The following is an 18,585-nucleotide window of genomic DNA, read 5'->3' on the forward strand; positions in this document are numbered from 1 at the left end:
TGGGAATAGAGATAGCAGATGGACACCATTTGAATGCATTTAATTGCTTTAGAGTGGCATTAAATATATGCCTTGACACAATTGTTAATTTTAGCTTATGTTTATGCAGTATAAAAATTATATAGTTATTACTATATGGTACCAGTCAAAAGATTAGTAAACGGCTCTGATTTCTAAGTTAGTGCTGTCCCAAAGAATTATAATAGAAACTACATGTAAATTAGACTTTTTTATTAAATTAAAAAAAATTTCAGTAATACATTTTATTTAGCCCATTATATTTGTATATCAACATGTAACCACTCATTTAAACATGTATTTTGTATTGCATATTGGAAATATGGGATGTGACACCAATTTGAAATATATTCAAATAATATATAATTTATTTGAGTACAAATAAATTATATATTATAAACTGGTTTTAGACTACCCACATGTCCATACCATGCTGTTTTCACTTAATATATTCTATAACTCTTTTTCTGTTGCTCAGCCAGAGGTGGCTAGTGGCTATTGTATTGGATAGTATTACTTTAGATAAATGATGAAGTGCAGACTTTTTGATGTATGATGAATCCCTGACATTGCCAGTTATTTAGGTCAGCTGCTGGTTATAATTGGCCAGAATTATCAATATAAAAATCTTATTACTTATAACTGATTAACACAATAATCTTTTATATAATAATCCAAAATAAAATAAATAATTTTGAGTTGTCACTTAAATACCATAAAAAGGACCTTGGACTTGTAATTTTGAATTTATAAAAATTTCTCCAAGAATTGTAGTCTTAATATGTTATTTATTAAAAAGGCTTAATAAAATAAGTCAAGTGTCTCTGACCAATGGGGTCTGAGGAATGCATCATTAAGCAATTATGTCCTTGTATGAACATCATGGAGCATGTTCATACAAACTAAGATGGCTATGACATCACTTGGTGATATACACGTGAGACCACTATTCTATATGCAGTCCATCATTGACCAGTGCATCATTTTGTAGCATGTGTCTGTCTTGAATATTATTTAAAAAAAACAAAATAGACAAAGTTACCCTTCTTAAGGTAAAGCCATTAACTCTGTTACTGGAAGACCAAGTGTAATTTGCCAAAAAAATAAATGCTAGTGAGAAAAGGACTAAAAATCATTAAAGACCAGAAAATACTGCTAAACCAAAATTAAAAGGTCAAAAAGAATATAACTAAAATCTGTGAAATTATACATGAATGTAATGAAAAGTTGAGACTTTAAAAGTAGCTTTTCATTTTGTAAATTTTGAGACACATAGAATAATTGAAGCCCATTATGTGACTTCAACACTTAACGATAGTTTTTAGCACCAAAGTAAAAGCTATTTATGTTAATTATCTGTTGCTATGTAACTGTTACCCCCCAATGAAGATGCTGAAAACAACATCCACAGCATGGTTATCTCCTGTAGTTTTAGAGTCAGGGATTTGGGAATAGCTTAGCTGAGTAGTTGGGGTTTTAGGGTCTTTTATGAAGTTGCAGTCAAGATGACTGCTGGGACTTTAGTCATCTGAAACTTATCCAGAACTGGAGGGTTAGCTCCTTACAAGCACTTTGTGAACCTCCTCAGTAGGGCAGCTTGGATGACGTATTCTAGCAGAACAAGTGATCAAGAGAGAATGATAGTGGAAGATGACTCTTACGATTTGCCCTCAGAAATATCATTGTCATTTCTGCAATATTCTCTTGTTGTATAGATCAACCCCTTCAGTGTAGGAGGGACTACACAAGAGAGTATTTGTTGCTTGTTTTTTGATTATGGAGTTAAACTTTCTAATTTCTGAAAATGTAAAGTATACCAAGCCATTGTCAAATGCTTTGCATGTGCAAAAGTCATTGAAGGTCTCCACTGGCTACTACATTTTGTAACAATACAATCCCAAAAGTCTCACCTTTTACTCTTTTTCTTCCTAGGTAATCTTTACTTAATTGTGTCATTGATTCCTTTTGAAAATATACTGGATAAGCATAAAACTTTGCTATTATTATTATTTTATTTACTATTCAAAACATTGCTTACTATGAACCGTGTCTACGCCATGCTGTTTTCACTTAATATATCCTTAACTCTTTTTCTTTCAAGTATGTAAAGGTGTTCCTCCTTAAAAAAAAAAAAAATACAGCATTCTTAAATTCAGAATACAGTGACAGAGAAAGTCCCATTTTGTCTTGCATGAAACGGGTTTAAGAAAAGTAAAGGGATGTTTTGCAAAGATAGTAATAACCTTTGAAATTTTTAACCTTAGGTAAAGTGATATTTTCAAAATGGGTTTGTAGCAGTTCAGAAGAACATACTAAAAAGAAAGGAAGGAAGGAAGAAGGAAGGGATGAAGGAAAACGTCCAGAGTTGTACTGTACATTTTTATTGAGGAAAACAGTTATGCTTTTTGAATGTGAATTCTTTATAGTGTCAATGATGAAAACAGTTTACTACATGGAGCCTTAATCTCATCCATTTTGATGATGCCTAGGTTAATATTTTTATTAAATGGGTTAAAGTGTACAAAACTTTGTACCACTACAGTTTTGGAGATATGCCTGGATTCCAGTGATGGTTTTTAGCTATTGATAGTTCTATTTTTAGCTATTGATCTCAGGTAAGTTGCTTAATCTTTTATTATTATTATTATTATAATTAGTTGTTCAAGACAATACAATGATCTTGACATGTCATACATTTGATTCAAATGGGGTATGAATTCTCATTTTTCCATGTGTACAGATTGCAGGATCACATTGGTTATACAGCCACGTATGATACATACAGCAATACTAGTGTCTGTTGTATTCTGCTACCCTCCCTAACCTCCCCTCCCCCCTTCCCATCATCTCTCTCTACCCAATTTACTGTGACACATTTCTCTCTCTTTTTTTTTCTCTTCCCCCTCACACCATCATATATGTATTTTGTATAACGATGAGGGTCTCCTTCCATCTTCCGTGCAATTCCCCTTCTCCCTCCCATTCCCTCCCACCTCTCTTCCCTGTTTAGTGGTAATTTTCTTCTCATGCTCTTCCTCCCTATGAAGTTGTTAAACTTTTTTTCATGGATTTATTACTTATTTGCATATTTTCGCATTATAAAGTTAATCATCCTGATTTCTAAGTTCACTTATACATATTTCTACTCTTAGTTATATTTCTTTACCTGGTTACCTTCTTATTTTGGATTCTGGTCACTTCTATTCTAAAATTTAGTTATGAAATATAATCCAGGATTAAGATGGTATCTAAATTTAGTTAACTTCTGTGCTATCTTCTATGCTTTTGATTAATCTAAACCATTAATAAAGCATTTAAGAAACTTGTGAAGTTTTTTTGGTTGTTGTTGTATTTGGAAAGACTTATTAATAGCCTAAAAATAATTGAGCAGATTTTATTTTCATTATAAAAAGATACAACTGCTTGCTAGGAAATAAACTACATAAAATCATAACTCATTTAGTGCTTCCTTAGAGACACCCTCGGGCTGAGCAGACAGTACAGTGGGCTCCATTGCTTCTTTCTTCTTTCTTTTTTTTTTTTTTTTTTTTAGTTTTAGTGGACCTTTTATTTATTTATATGCGGTGCTGAGAATTGAACCCAGTGTGCCTCATGCTTGTTAAACAAGTGCTCTACCACTGAGCCACAACTATCCCTGGGCTCCATTTCTTTATCTAAGACTATAAATGCTAGCTGCTTGCTGTACTTGAATTTAAGTGGCACTAGTAATTTCTTTTCTGTTTTTCCCCCCAGTATTTATCTCATTTTCTGCCATGAGTATATGGTTATCCATAGTCTTTTTGATTAATAGCAGTTGGTTTGAATATTTTATAAAGACTAAGCCAACATATGATTTAATGCTGGATATTAACATATTTTCTTGCTACTTTAGCATTAGATCTAGTTCAGTCTATTAAAATAATGTAAAGAAGTAGAGATGATAAAGACATAAGCAATAAATCTTTTCTTGCTTGAAAACTCATAGGTTGTAAGTATCTAACAGGTTTCTCTAGAGTCACTGTGGTCTACTGACCCAAAAAGGATTGTGTGTGCAAGAACACATTCCCACTGTTAAAGAGTTCTGCCATGCAATAAAGAACTATTTAGACTTTCTGAGATTCCATATCTTTGAAAGAATACTCATATATTACATAGTCATAGAAATCAAATTGTTGGCAAATGCCAAAGATATCTGATTTCCAGAATGAAAGTTGTTATTTATTTCCTTGCTACCAAAGGGTTCATTTATAATGGTAATAGAGGATGAACTTTTTAGAGGATAAATATAGTACTTTGGTAGAGATTTGGGACCTATTTTTCCTCATATTTATTTTATTGATTTTTTTGACTTACTTGATATTTACTGAACATTGGCAGTACTTATCTGATTTGCATTTTCATTTCAAAACATTTGTTTTTGCTGCCAGTAATTCTCTGCAGTTTATCCTACAGCAAAGCAATTGCAAATTCTTCATTCTTCTCCTTTGCAGACATTTAAAGAGCAACAGACACATAGTATTTTACTCAGTGTGTTTATGTATTTGGATGGAGAGAAAATGTAAATGTGCCTTAAAAAATTACTCCCTGCCAAATTAAACCTGCCTCTTTGTCTTGTGTTTTCTGTTTTAGGTCAGATGTACCAACAGTACCAGCAGCAAGCCGGCTATGGTGCCCAACAGCCTCAGGCTCCACCTCAGCCACCCCAGCAGTATGGTATTCAGTATTCAGGTGAGCAGGTGTTGAAAGGGAGTTGTTGGCTTATAGTTTTTGGTCTGTTTCTGTACTCATGAAATTTTTAAGCTCTTCCTTGGATATACTTGATTTGTAATATTTACATTGTTATAGTAAGAATTAAGTATTAGGGGAAATATTTGTTTTATTTTAAAATGTGTACATAAATGTTTTGTAAGTCAATATTTCAGTTTTTCAGTGGGTCCAATAAGACTTAGCAGATGATTCTATAGTTAACTTGTAGTATAGAAAAGCTTTTAATACAAAATATTTCTAACATGATCAGTTTCTCTTTTACTTAGATGATATAGAACTGAAAAAGAAATGGAAAATATTTCCCCAATTTATGTGCGACACATAATTCAGGCATATCTTAGTATCCACAGGAATATTAACGGTTTCCTCATTGGAAAATTGATGTCATTAAATATAAACTAAATTAAGCCACTTAGGTGTTTGTTTCTGTAAGGTGTGTAGGAATACCAGAAAATAAGTCATAAAAATAAAATTATTTCAAATGGCATTCAGGGAACTTAACATTTTTTTGTTTGCTTTAAATAGATATCATTTAAGTATCAAAATTCCAGTTATAATTATGTAAGTTGAATCTTGTCTAAATTTTATAGAGTTTTGTATTACCAATTAGAGGCAAGGGTCAACAAACTGCTCTTTTTGTGAATGAAGTTTTATTAGGAAAGTTCACCACCATTTCTGTATTATCCATTGCTATTTTTGACATTATAATGGCAAAGACAATTAGTTAAAACAGAAACAGGGTGGTCCACAAAGTCTAAAATATTTACTATCTGACCCTTTCACAGGTAAGAGGGCTTTATTCTTTTTCCTGTGAAGAAATTTGCTGACCCCTGACATAGGCAATAAAATTTTGTCATTAATTGGAGCTTGGCATATTTTATCACGTTCTTAGTTTTACTTGTATTAAAGAGATGGAATGAATTTAAGCTTAGATTATAGTAAGGGGAAGTTTATTTTTAGTTTATAGTCATTTAAATTTAAAAAGTGTTAAGTTTTATGATTTATGTAAATTTAATAGTAGAATATCAGAGCTAAAAATATGTGCTCATTTAATATAGGGATTTCAGCCATTACTCTGCTTCAGAATCACCTGAATAGCTTCTTGGTACCTGGACCCCATTCTCATAGATTTTGTTTCATTTGTTTCATAGTGGGACTCAGGCTTTGGTATTTTAAAAACATCACAAGTCATGTGTAGTCATTAGGGCACCACTGATTTGTCCCACTCACTTTTTACAGATGAGGCAAATAGGGTTTAAGGAGGTTAAGACTTGCAAAAGACATGTAGTCATTTGGTGGGGGGACTGGAGTAGAACCAGTCCTTTTGACCTTGCAATTAAATACTTCCCTGTGGATTCTGCATTCTCTAGTCTAGACCAGGAGTTGGCAGATTTTTTTTTTCTATAAAAGGTTAAAGAGTAAATATCTTAGACTTTGTGGACCATATGATGCTTTTCTTATTCATTGATTTAAAACCAAAACCAGAATGTTCATTTCTTATAATTTATGATAATCTTCACCAAAAGCTGCTTATTTCAGGAGAGGAGTAGTAGTGGGAAACTAATACACATAATAGAAACATTGCCATATTTTGATTAGAAGGCTATTAATGAAATGACTTTTAAAAAATACTTTTTAAATTGTTGATGGACCTTTTTTATTAGTTTATTTATATGTGGTGCTGAGAATTGAACCCAGTGCTTCACACATGCTAGGCAAGTGCTCTACCACTGAGCCATAACCTCAGCCTGAAATGCCCTTATGGTTAGTCCCTCTCTTGATCTGCAATTAAGGATTGGTTGTTTACTGACTCAGATTTTTGTGAGGAGATGAAAAGGCAGCTTTTCTCCCCGCCCCCCTCAGTCTTAAAGTTCAAAGTTTGATGTAAAGGGTAGGAGAAATTGTATGGCAAGATTTTATAACACACTTATTTTAGTTCAGTATTTAGATGCTATCATGGGTAAAATGTTTTGGATATTTGACTTATTAACAACTAAGCTTGTTCTTAATAATTTTAGTCAGGGTCTTCACTCTTAGTAAAATTTATTTTCAGATTATTATCTTTGCATTTCTGATCCCACTAGTCCTATAAATTTGAATTTAATTGAGAATTATGGAAATAGTCAACTTAATACTCTGCTTGAGACTGTTAAGTGGTGGTGTTGGTAACATTGGACCATCTTTGACACTGTTGGTTTGCCAGTTTCCCTCTGACCTTTTCCAGTTTTGTTCATGGAGTATGTCTTAAAGGTTTCTTTCATGAGTAGATTTTGAACCCAGGTTCAAGGTGAGTTCAGAATATACTCAAATTCATTCAATCCTTTTTTTTTTTTTTTTTTTTTTGCTTAAATGCAGGGTTGTACATATTTTAATAATTTTCTTATGTATCTGGTATTTAATGCTGACAGGATTCCAGTCAATGGAGAGGTTTCATTGCAAGTAGCTGCAGGTGTGTTTCATGGTAGAGATAAAAGTTTTCAGTGAAGCAGATTTTGTTTTAAAACAATTATATCCTAAAACATAATTAATATAGATATTGATTTTGTGGGGCAATATGGTATGCATTTTGTGTGTTATGCTGTACTGCTAAGTCAGGCAAAAGCATCAGATACCAAATCTTCTGAAAATAGTACTTAATATTTATTCTTAAATGGTTTAGATACTCTGGCGTGAATAAACTTTAAAGCATTCATTAGTATAATAGGATGTATTTATAGTATTGTTTCATATAAAAATATGTTCATTATCTGCAATGTATTTTTATTTGGTACTGTGTTCAATAGGTCTCCTCAAAGCCTTGTTAATGACTGTTTAGCTCTTATGTTTTTGGTCATCCTAGAAAGTATGATTCCTTAATAAATTTGAGCATCTACTTTGTATTAGGAATTATGCTAGAGCAGGAATTGCTCTCAAGAATTATATAGTCTGAAAGCAGAGCAATTGTAATGAAAATACATATATAGTGATTCAGTTTAAGATTAGAGGGTTTAAATTGTCTAGAAAACTGTCTCTTTTAATAACTGGTCTTCAAATATTTTATGATGGAATCTGCATTTCTCATAAATGGATACTTATTACATAAGTATTGTGAACAAGGTTATTAAGTTTTTAATCATTTTTGGTCCATAACAGTAAGATTAATTCTTTGGAAAACTTGCATCAAAATAAAAATAAGATGTATATGTTATTTTACCTTTTCAGCTAGCTATAGTCAGCAGACTGGACCCCAACAACCTCAGCAGTTCCAGGGATATGGCCAGCAAACAACTTCCCAGGCACCGGCTCCTACCTTTTCTGGTCAGCCTCAGCAGCTGGCTGCTCAACCACCACAGCAGTACCAGGCGAGCAGTTATCCTCCACAACCTTACACTACCCAAACGTCTCAGCCTACTAATTATACTGTGGCCCCTGCCTCTCAGCCTGGAATGGCTCCAGGCCAACCTGGGGCTTATCAACCAAGACAAAGCTTTACTCCACCTTCTGGAAGTACCATGACCCCTCCTCCAAGTGGGCCTAACCCTTATGCACGTAACCGTCCTCCCTTTGGTCAGAGCTATACCCAACCTGGACCTGGTTATCGATAAGGAGGCCAGCTACACTGATAAATGTAGCTGCTAGCTGTTTGCCTCCTAAAAGACTCCAATACTATTTTATTTTAAATTGTATTGAAGTTAATTCAAAAGGCAGAGCATTTTTTGATATCATTGTTGCTGTTAATTGAAAGTATAATTTGCTAGAACAAAAGACCAAAATGAAAGTTGTTTTTCTTCCTCTCCTGCTTAAAAATGTAGCAGCTTTCTAGTTATTTTGGAACACTACATTTACATGTGTGTAAAGTGATTGGCTTTCTAGCTTCCCTTGTCCAGAGGATATTAAAATGCTAGGTTGAGGTTTAGCCATCATACTTGGCTTTTTACTATTAACATGATGTACTAAAGTAGAGACAATGACTAGATATTATGGATAAAATGTAACATTGATAGGTTAATAAAGGTGATTGAATCCATTCATGGTCTTGTATTAATTTTGTTATTAACATACATAAGAAAAATCATGTTTTTAAACAGAAATCCTTACTGGTGTTTTGTCTTAGAATGAAGTATAAACATTTTAATTTACAGATTCCCATGGAGAGAAATTGGCCTCCCCTTTTTTTATTCTTTAAGAGAAATGTATTCAACAACCATTCATTTGAAACAAACTAAAATAGACTTCACAGGAAGATTGATTAACTTAGGACATACACACAATAACTGTTATATTGGGGTGGGGGTTCAGAGACCCTAGTTTACTTTGATTTTTCCTTATGAAAAGTATGTTTGTGATATCTTCTAATGAACCATTCAGAAATAAACTCAAGTCTTAAAAAAAACTACATCTCTTTATTGAAGAATTTATAGTTGTTTGAAAAATACAGAATTTTAGCATTGATAAGAATGAAGCACGTTGAAAAGTAAGCACACAAAATGAGGGTAATGATGCAGCATTCCTATCCCCAGCATGAAGGAAAGTAATATGTTTTAATGAAAATGAAGTTAGATTTTTATTACAGCTTGAGTTAAACAGTATTACAAAAGCACCCTGTGATTCATTCATAGAAATCTAGCATAAATATATAGCAGATAGTCTGTAAAATTGTAGAGATCTCATCATGCATTATCTTTTCATGCTCAGACTCCACATATAGTCTCAGCATACAGCTCAAATAAAATAATAAACTGTTGCTTAAAAGGGATAATTTTGATAGTATATTCAGACTCATTTCTTTTGAAAGTATATCATTAGATTATCAACCCCATTTTTAGCTGAAATGAAACTTAATGATTCAAATGAATTTTTTTCAGTAATTTGTAGATAATTTATGAAAATTATATTAACAGAAAGTATCTATTCTGGAAATTTCTTTTCAGCTCATAGTAAAAAATGGAAGTTTAAATAAACGTGAATAGTAGGACCTTTTCCCCTCAGATATAATTTTTCCCCCTGAAGATAATTTGATCTAATAAGTTAAACTAAGTAGAGTTTCATGGAATTAACTCACCAATAGGAAGCAAACACACCAATAAAAGGACATTTTTTTAAGTATATATAATAAGTTTTTGATGTTAATTTTGTTATAAAAGTATCTCAGAACATTATTACAACACTGATAAATACTATACAAATGATCTCTTAAAATACCATGAATAGGGAGCCAGCTTCCCTAAAAATGTTATTGTTAATGTCAATATCTTGCTTTCTTAAAATGACTTTGTAAAACCTGATAAATATTCTTAGCAATCCTTTCTAATAATAAACATCTAATATTGCTGTTAGATTGCAGACTTTTATACATAGTAAACAAAATAGCTTTAAATGAATGTGACAAATACCATAGTATTTCCACCAATATTTTTTTCCATAATGAACCAGAAGTACTTTGGAGCATGATTGCAGCATCTACCATTTTCCAGGAATTGTAGTCCCACATTCATACCACTGGACATAAGTGATTTGGGTGTGGCCACCTATTTCTCCAAATTGGACAGGTTCCTGGCGAACTGCTCTGAAATAGCCTGAGGAGGAAAATAGTTTTGTTTAATAGTTGCTGTGTTTTATTTTTGCCCTCATTGCTCATAGATTCAAGGATAGTGCTGAATGACTGAAAGTTACTCTGAAGCAAAGTAATTTGGAAAACTTAAGAGCAACAGAGGCCCTGGTATCTTTCCTTAGGTATGGCTCCTTAATCATAGGACCTGAAAAATTTTTGACATTTGCCTTAGCAAGTTAGGATGGAATGGTTGGTAGTATCTGAGAGCAGTTTTAACTGCCAGTTAATATATTCATAGACCTTGTTGTCATCTTTTAGTATGTTGATATTCTTAAGTACCATTGAATGAACTGTTACTGAAAAATCTAACCAAATGATTGAAAAGATTTAAAGAACCTCCTGGTGCTTCCTGAGTAATTTGGACAATTAGTTTACCCACTTCTGAACTACTTAAACAAGGATTAAATTAATTTTCAGTCTTTTTTCAATCCATTACATGGCTTGGTGCTAAAGTGTCTTTAGCAAGTTACAGAGGTTATTAACTTCTCAACAAAATTGTTGTATTTTATTTATGTATTTATAAGGCAAATACTGTTTTCAATATATAGTAGCAATAAAATTTACTTCAAAAATTTTTAAAAGGAATAAAAAAATAATGCAGTTATGCACAATAAACAAAAGCCATAAAGTTAATCATGAATGATTTAAGTTTGGAGAACACTGATCTCTTATAGATGTTTTTGCAAATATAGATTTTGTTGGAGTACATTTGTACATGTCTGTGTAACTTTCCTTGGCTTTAAGTAGAGAAACTTAAGTTTATTGCTTTTTCTAGCCAAGTAATTAGAGCAGTAGTTCTGCAGAATTCTTTTTAACTTGATCACTTTCTTCAGCTTGATTTCTTTCTGAGTTAATCTGGAAAGCTGTCTTGCTCATGAGAAGGATCAGAAAGCATACCTTCCTTTGTGGGTAACTGGTCAGAAGTGAGTTGCTGTCCTGTGCGTCCATCTAAAAACGAATCTACAAACTGGCAGTGATCTTCTCCATGGCCTCTTTGATCGCCAATGTTATAAAATTTTCCTGAAGAACCAGAAATTAAAAGAATGAAATATTGCTTTGATATGTGACAATTCTGAAATAAATTGTTTGAAAGAATCATCTTCCTGTTCTTGGATATTTCCCCCTACTCCTGTATCAACCTAGTTCAAGCTACCAAAGTCTCTTGATTCAACAGGTGTTCCCATTTCATTCTTGTCTCCTCTCTGTTCTTCCTTCCCTCCCTTCAGAGACTGATTTTTAAAAATGCAAGTGAGATGTTACTACCCTCCTTAAACCTCTCCAGTGGTCTCCCACTATACTGAGAATAAAACTTAAAACTCCTTACCTGATTTCAAAGCTCCATGTTTTCAGCCCTGCTTGTTTGATGTTCCCCTGTCTGTACTACAATAGTGGAACTGACCAGGTGTGTTCTGCCTCAGTCTTTGCACTTTTTCTTTCCCCTGTCTATACATCCGTTGTCCCCCTGACCTTTGGGTGGTTGCTTCCTTCTCATAATATTATTATTAACAGAAGTGATACCTTTTCAGAGAGCTTCCCTAAAACCATTCTAAGTAAAGGCACTTCCAATCCTTGTTGAGCTGTTCTCTCACTTTTTTAAGAATTATCTTCAAAGCACCTGTATAAAATTCATATTTATTTATTTTTTGTGTGCCTCTACTGAGAGAAGGAAGAGAGAGCGAGAGATGTTACATGAAAGCAGGAATATGTCTTGTTTGCTGCTTTGCCATCAGCACCTAGAAGAGTGCCTGGCATGAAGTATATAGCATTTGCTAAGTGATTGAAAAGATGCATGTTTCTATGTTGGTCATCCTTGCGTATTTGTTGAAAATGTTTATGAATATAGAAAATTACAACTACATGAGGTTAGAGCCCTTTTGGTATTATAAAGATGAAATACTCTTTCCATGATTATTGTTAGACACATTCATTTTATTACTAATATGTTTTTTATCCTAGAATGTTTGTAACAAAGGTAGATGAATATGCTAGTGCCTGTACATTCAAGTTTGCCTTGACAGCATTGTTTCAAAATTGCATTTTCATTATTTACTTCTTAAAAGCATCTTTTAAGTCCTTGTTTTCTAGCATTGTGACAATTTCAATAACATTTTTTTCTCAGGAAAACTAAAGATGCTGAATTACCCCCTGGTTCCTGGACTTCTCCATGAAAAAACCATGTTATAAAATGCTGCAAAACATTACCTGAAGGCAAAGGCTAAAAATAATGCTGGTTGCCCTGCTTACCTGTGAGTGAGTCGCTCAAATAAATCTTGTATCTTAGAGAGTTGCACAGTTGCACTCCAACAAATTTTTTATACCACGTTCTTTTGACATACTGTTTGCCCTTGCATTCTGAGTAAGAGTCTGAATTAAAGGGTCTTTCAGTCCAGATGGCATCTCTTCCTGCTGCATAAGCAAAACACAGTTTGAATTTAGTATCTTGATTCTTGGGTTCTGAGGGGATGTCCTAAAAGCTTTCCAAAAGCAGTCTGCAAAGTTCCTTGCCAACTTGTTGGTACCTGTTTTTTTTCCAGTACAATTATTGGAGCCCAAAATACAAAGGTTTTAAAAAGTAAATCCAAAATAAGTTCCTTCCTGTCAATAGTAACAGTGAGAGAAATCTCAGAACAGTGTGTTTTGCTGTTGAGTAACCTCTGCAGTGCTCGATGCTGGCTATCGTTGAGGAACAAATTTAGGTTTCCTTTTTGCAGAATATAAAATTTAAAACAACTGCTTTAATGTGATATGTTATTAAAAGTGGAAATGAGATGGTTTATCTTTTTTTAGTTTTACTCGGGGGATGGTGGTTCTAGGGATTGAACCCAGGCGCACTTTACCACTGAGCCACGTCCCCAGTCCTTTTTTGTTTTATGAGACAGGTCTCTCCAAGTTCCTAAGCCTTGCCTCAAATTTGAGATCTTCCTGCCTCAGTCTCCCAAATTGTTGGATTTACAGGTATCTACCACCATACCTGGCGAGGGTAGCATATTTTGAGTTTGTTATTGAACAGAAAATTTCAGCTTACATGATAATATGTGTGAAACCAAGTTTTGAAATATCTTGACTTGCCCCTAGAACATCATAGGCTCTCAAATGTTAATCAGTGTATTAGGTAAACATTCACACCTGATTTTCTAAGAAGTCTAAGTAGTAAAATAGTGAAATCATCAATTTTGCTGACCCTGTTTAGTTCGGTCAGTTTAGAAAAAGCATGTAGTTGTTCACTGAGACACTTACCAGAAACCGGCTCACTCACTCTTGGGTCCGCTGAGAAGAAATGACAAACAAAAGGTCAGCTATTATTAATGTTAAGTCCTAACATTCCAGTGGAATGTTGAAGACAGATGCTTACTGTTATGTCTTATTGCAAAATGGTACCCTCTTGCTGAAGACTGAATTTGCAAATTTGTTTTGAAAATAGTTCTTGATCGAATCATCTGCCAGATCTTCAGCTGTAGTTTTTATGTGTGATTTGATAGTTGGGATACTGTTGCTATGCCAGCCTTCAATTTTGAAAGCTTCCTTTTAGTTTCACACAAAAGCAATTCATGGTAAAGTCACCAAGATGCCATGAACATTAGTTGCTATAAAGTTTATACAAATGTATGTGCCAATGTGTCTTGGTAAGGAACTGGAGCTTCTACTGTCTAGGAGATTTCACAAAACAATCATAAATTCCCTTTTTTTAAAATTATTTTTTAAATACACAACAGCAAATGCATTACAATTCTTATACATATAAAGCACGATTTTTCATATTTTTGTATATAAAATATGTTCACACCAATTCATGTCTTCATACATGTACTTTGGGTTTTTTTGCATTAAAATATACCACAATTTTGCATATCTCTGTTTGTATATGAATTCCCTTTCTTGATGTACTAATATTTTGATTCTAGGCATACAAAGGAGCATTCGTTCAGATTTTTGAATATAGATTATGCCTTTTTTTCTCATATCAAGGTAAAAGAGGAAAAACCTAAGTAATTGCTATAAGGGTACCTTCATCAATTAGTTTTTTTCCCCCTATGGATTATTATTTAGGAATTCAAGTTTAGCTGGGTTTCACATGAGCTTCCTATGCAAAACATTGTTCCCACCATGACCCTTTACATCTTTGTTGATGGGATTACCTGACTCAGTACTAAATGCCACTGTGTTGCTGGCTGGGCCTTCACCAAGTGGGTTTTTGGGTTTCACCTGGAATTCATAGCTGTATAGAGAGAAAAATAAAATATTATTGAGGGGTAGGAAAGCAGCATTCTCTTGCTGTACTGACATCCTTCCTGGCTCTATTTGAAATTATGATTACAGTGAATGGTAATATTCTGGAAGTAAGTTGTGGGAAGAATAATGCTTTCTTAATTTTACTTTCAAAGCATCTAAGGTTTTGTATAAGAAAAATATTGTTAATAAAAAGATGGTTGTCTTTTTAAAATTAGAAATATTTGTACAGGTTGGGAATAGATATATAGGAAAGTGTGTGCTGAACCAAAGTTAATTTCAGCACTTGAGAAGCCTTCATTTCTTTAAAATGTGTCAGCTAGTGCCTGGGACAAAGAAATGGAAAAGTCCCTTTTTATTCCCTATTACCAACACTGGTATAACCTTGAATTTTAAATCAGTGTTCCTAAAGTGGTATTTGAACTACTTATATCAGAACCACAAGAGAGGGTGGCAGTGGGGGAAGTTTGTTTAAAATGCAGATTTCCTGTCCACGCCGGCTACTGAGTCTCTAAATCATTCCAGGAGGAATTTGCAATACATTTTTAGTCCTATACCCACTGGTATTTGAGAATGCCTAGACTAAGCTGTTGGGCACAGATACCCATGAAAAAGTTTCTTTTCAAGCCTGGTTGTAGCTCCTGGGACTTGGGTCTCCATGTATCACAGGAAGTCATAGTGTCCAGAGAATGGCTGGTAGTATTGCTCAAATGGAGCACAAGCACAGATAGACTTTTCTGCCCCTCAGTAAGCCAGCTTCAAATTGCTAGGCTCCTCACCCTTTGTTTAAATTTAAAAAAAAAACAAAAAACCCAAGATCCTTTAGAATTATAAGACTTTTCTATCCTTAAGAATTATTAAATTGTGCAGTATTTGACAGATTTTATTCATTAGATGCATAAGCAGAGAATACTTGTAAGAAATTTAAACAGTATCGGGCTGGGGTTGTGGCTCAGTGGCAGAGTGCTTGCCCCTCACCTGTGAGGCACTGGGTTTGATCCTCAGCACCATATAAAAATAAACTAAATAAATATATTGTATCCATCTATAACTAAAAAAAATTTTTTTAAAAAGAAATTTAAACAGTAAAGTGATTTGCCATTTGCCTAAAAGTGATTTCCTTTCAGCATCAGACTTAGCAGCAAAATAACTGAACTTAAAACCACCTGGAGTTAGCTGATAGTACTGTATGAGTTCCAGAATTGTACATGATTTTTGGTATAGATGGTACCAAGGTAGCATTAGAAAAAAAAAAAAACTTTTTGAGTCTCAAGGAGTCACTTTCTTGATCACTGTGGCATTTCATTAAAACACTGTTAGACTCTAGTGTAAGATTCTAGCATTACAACAATGGCAAACACTTTTCAAATGCTTACTTTGTGTCAAGTAAATTAATCATTCTGCATATATAAAGTAATCCAACACACAAATCCTGTGTGACATTATTCTAAACTTTAACTGAGAATAATGGGGCCCATAACTATTATATAATTATTGTCTTTGCTTTTTCAAACTTCAAAACTTTGTGAAATGGGAATTAAAACATTTCTTTTCAGATATTTAATGAGTGAATGCAAATGAAAGCATTTTGTAAATGGAACAACTGATGTAAGGTCATTGACATTTACCATAAGAAATGCTGACATGAAAGCACATATGCCATTTCAATAAATAAATCACATATACATCAGGTGTTTTCACATGGACTTTTTTTCTAGAGATTAAATTCTTCCTAAAAGGCCTAATGCTCTCAAAACAAACTGACAAAAACAAAGTTCATAAAACTAGTGAATTGAAAATGGAAGGAAAAAAATCACAGGCATCTGGAGTTTGATTCAAGTGGAAATGCATTTCACATTCATTGCAGGCCATTGCCATCAGTGCTGTGTCTTGGCCAAATTGGATTGCTGAAATCATCTCTGTGTCTTTTTATTTCACAGTTATTTACACTTAAGCTTCATTTGTAGCATGGCCACAAATATTCATAAGCTACTTTTTCTGGGGTTTTTTTTTGCCAACATTTTATGATACTTGACAAGTTGTGAAGAAATGATTTTAAACTAAGTTTAATTAACAACACAAGGGTATTTTTTTGGCTGAATAAACCCTATATAAACAAAAAAAAAGTTTGTGATGGCAAAATCTTTCCCAAATACTTTTTGATCATGAAATGAACACCATAGGTCTGTAACATCTCAAAGAAAATATTGATTGTACTTAGGATAAGCAGAGGATGCTACTTAAAAGTTTTTTAGCCAATGAAGTTCTTTGAAATTTAAAAATAAACTTCAAATGGCAATTTTAGAAGCTAAAGTTGAAAACATTCTACAAATATTTGAACTAAAAGTCAAAGATACAAAATAAGAGAATATAAGAAAATTGGAGGATTATTCCAGATAGTTTAGTACTCAGCTGGCAGGAATTCTAGAAAACAGGGAGGAAAGGATGGTAGAAAATTATTGCAGAAAAATCATATAAGAAATTTCCCAGAACTAAAAGATGTGAGTGTCCATATTGAAAAGGTCAATTCTGTGCCCACCAAAAGGAAAAAAGAAAAGGATTAAAGCATGTGAGTTGCAAAATTTCAGAGTACTGGGGAATAAAGATCCTAACAACTGAGAACAATACAGTGGGTTCCATTTAAGTATTTAGAATCAAAATGATGGTCAACATCTTTTTTTTTTTTATTGTTGGTCGTTCAAAACATTACATAGTTCTTAATATATCATATTTCACAGTTTGATTCAAGTGGGTTATGAACTCCCATTTTTACCCCGTATACAGATTGCTGTATCACATCAGTTACACTTCCATTGATTTACATTCTAGTGACTGATGTATTTTGCTGTCTATCCTATTCTCTACTATCCCCCTTCCCCTCCCCTTCCCTCCCCTCCCCTCCCCTTTTCTCTCTCTACCCCCTCTACTGTAAATAATTTCTTCCACTTGTATTATTTTTCTCTTACCCCTCCTTTCCTCTTATATGTAATTTTGTATAACCCTGAGGATCACCTTCCATTTCCATGCGATTTCCCTTCTCACTCCCTTTCCCTCCCACCTCTCATCCCTGTTTAATGTTAATCTTCTTCTCAAGCTCTTCGTCCCTACCCTGTCCTTGGTTACTCCTCTTATATCAAAGCAGTCATTTGGCATTTGTTTTTTAAGGATTGGCTAGCTTCACTTAGCATAATCTGCTCTAATGCCATCCATTTCCCTCCAAATTCTATGATTTTGTCATTTTTTAAAGCAGAGTAATACTCCATTGTGTATAAATGCCACATTTTTTTATCCATTCATCTATTGAAGGGCATCTAGGTTGGTTCCACAATCTTGCTATCTTGAATTGTGCTGCTATGAACATCGATGTAGCAGTGTCCCAAAAATCCTTGGCAAAACATTACAGGAAGAGGAAATGGAAAATAACATTGAAAACCAACAGTGGGAGGTAGGACAGTAAAGGGGGGAAAGTAATCAAAGAGGAAAACAAATCAGGTTTAGTAACATTAATAAACAAATATGGCTGGAGGAACAAACCATATCTCAATAATAACCCTAAATGTTAATGGCTTAAACTCACCAATTAAGAGACACAGGCTAGTTGAATGGATCACAAAACAAGACCCAACAATATGCTGCCTACAGGAGACGCATTTGATAGGAAAAGATATACATAGACTGAAGGTGAAAGGTTGGGAAAAATCATTCCACTCATATGGACTGCGGAAACAAGCAGGAGTGTCCATACTCATATCAAATAAAATAGATTTCAAGCCAAAGTTAATCAAAAGGGATAAAGAGGGACACTACATACTGCTAAAGGGAACCATACACCGACAAGACATAACAATCATAAATATATATGCCCCAAACAATGGAGCAGCTATGTTCATCAAGCAAACTCTTCTCAAGTTCGAGAGTCTAATAGACCACCATACAATAATCATGGGAGACTTCAACACACCTCTCTCACCACTGGACAGATC

At 33.8% G+C, this 18,585-nt stretch overlaps 2 protein-coding genes across 15 annotated transcripts in view; one reads left to right on the top strand and one right to left on the bottom strand.

Moving 5' to 3' along the window:
* TFG (trafficking from ER to golgi regulator) overlaps positions 1–8,791 on the top strand; it is a 36,515-nt gene extending 27,724 nt beyond the window's left edge. For all 4 annotated transcript variants that reach the window (XM_081301605.1, XM_081301604.1, XM_081301603.1 and 1 more), the window contains 2 exons: positions 4,648–4,746; positions 7,987–8,791. In XM_081301605.1, coding sequence (XP_081157731.1) covers positions 4,648–4,746; positions 7,987–8,369 — 482 coding nt within the window. In that variant the 3' untranslated portion in view covers positions 8,370–8,791. The remainder of the gene's footprint in view (positions 1–4,647; positions 4,747–7,986) is intronic.
* Positions 8,490–18,585, bottom strand: part of ABI3BP (ABI family member 3 binding protein) — a 256,615-nt gene continuing 246,519 nt past the window's right edge. For all 11 annotated transcript variants that reach the window (XM_081301600.1, XM_081301593.1, XM_081301601.1 and 8 more), the window contains 5 exons: positions 14,512–14,591; positions 13,613–13,642; positions 12,620–12,781; positions 11,273–11,395; positions 8,490–10,340 (listed from right to left, as the gene is read on the bottom strand). In XM_081301600.1, coding sequence (XP_081157726.1) covers positions 10,225–10,340; positions 11,273–11,395; positions 12,620–12,781; positions 13,613–13,642; positions 14,512–14,591 — 511 coding nt within the window. In that variant the 3' untranslated portion in view covers positions 8,490–10,224. The remainder of the gene's footprint in view (positions 10,341–11,272; positions 11,396–12,619; positions 12,782–13,612; positions 13,643–14,511; positions 14,592–18,585) is intronic.

The sequence above is a fragment of the Spermophilus citellus genome, assembly GCF_964194105.1.
Source record: "Spermophilus citellus genome assembly, chromosome: 7".
In the NCBI taxonomy this organism is placed as follows: Eukaryota; Metazoa; Chordata; class Mammalia; order Rodentia; family Sciuridae; genus Spermophilus; species Spermophilus citellus.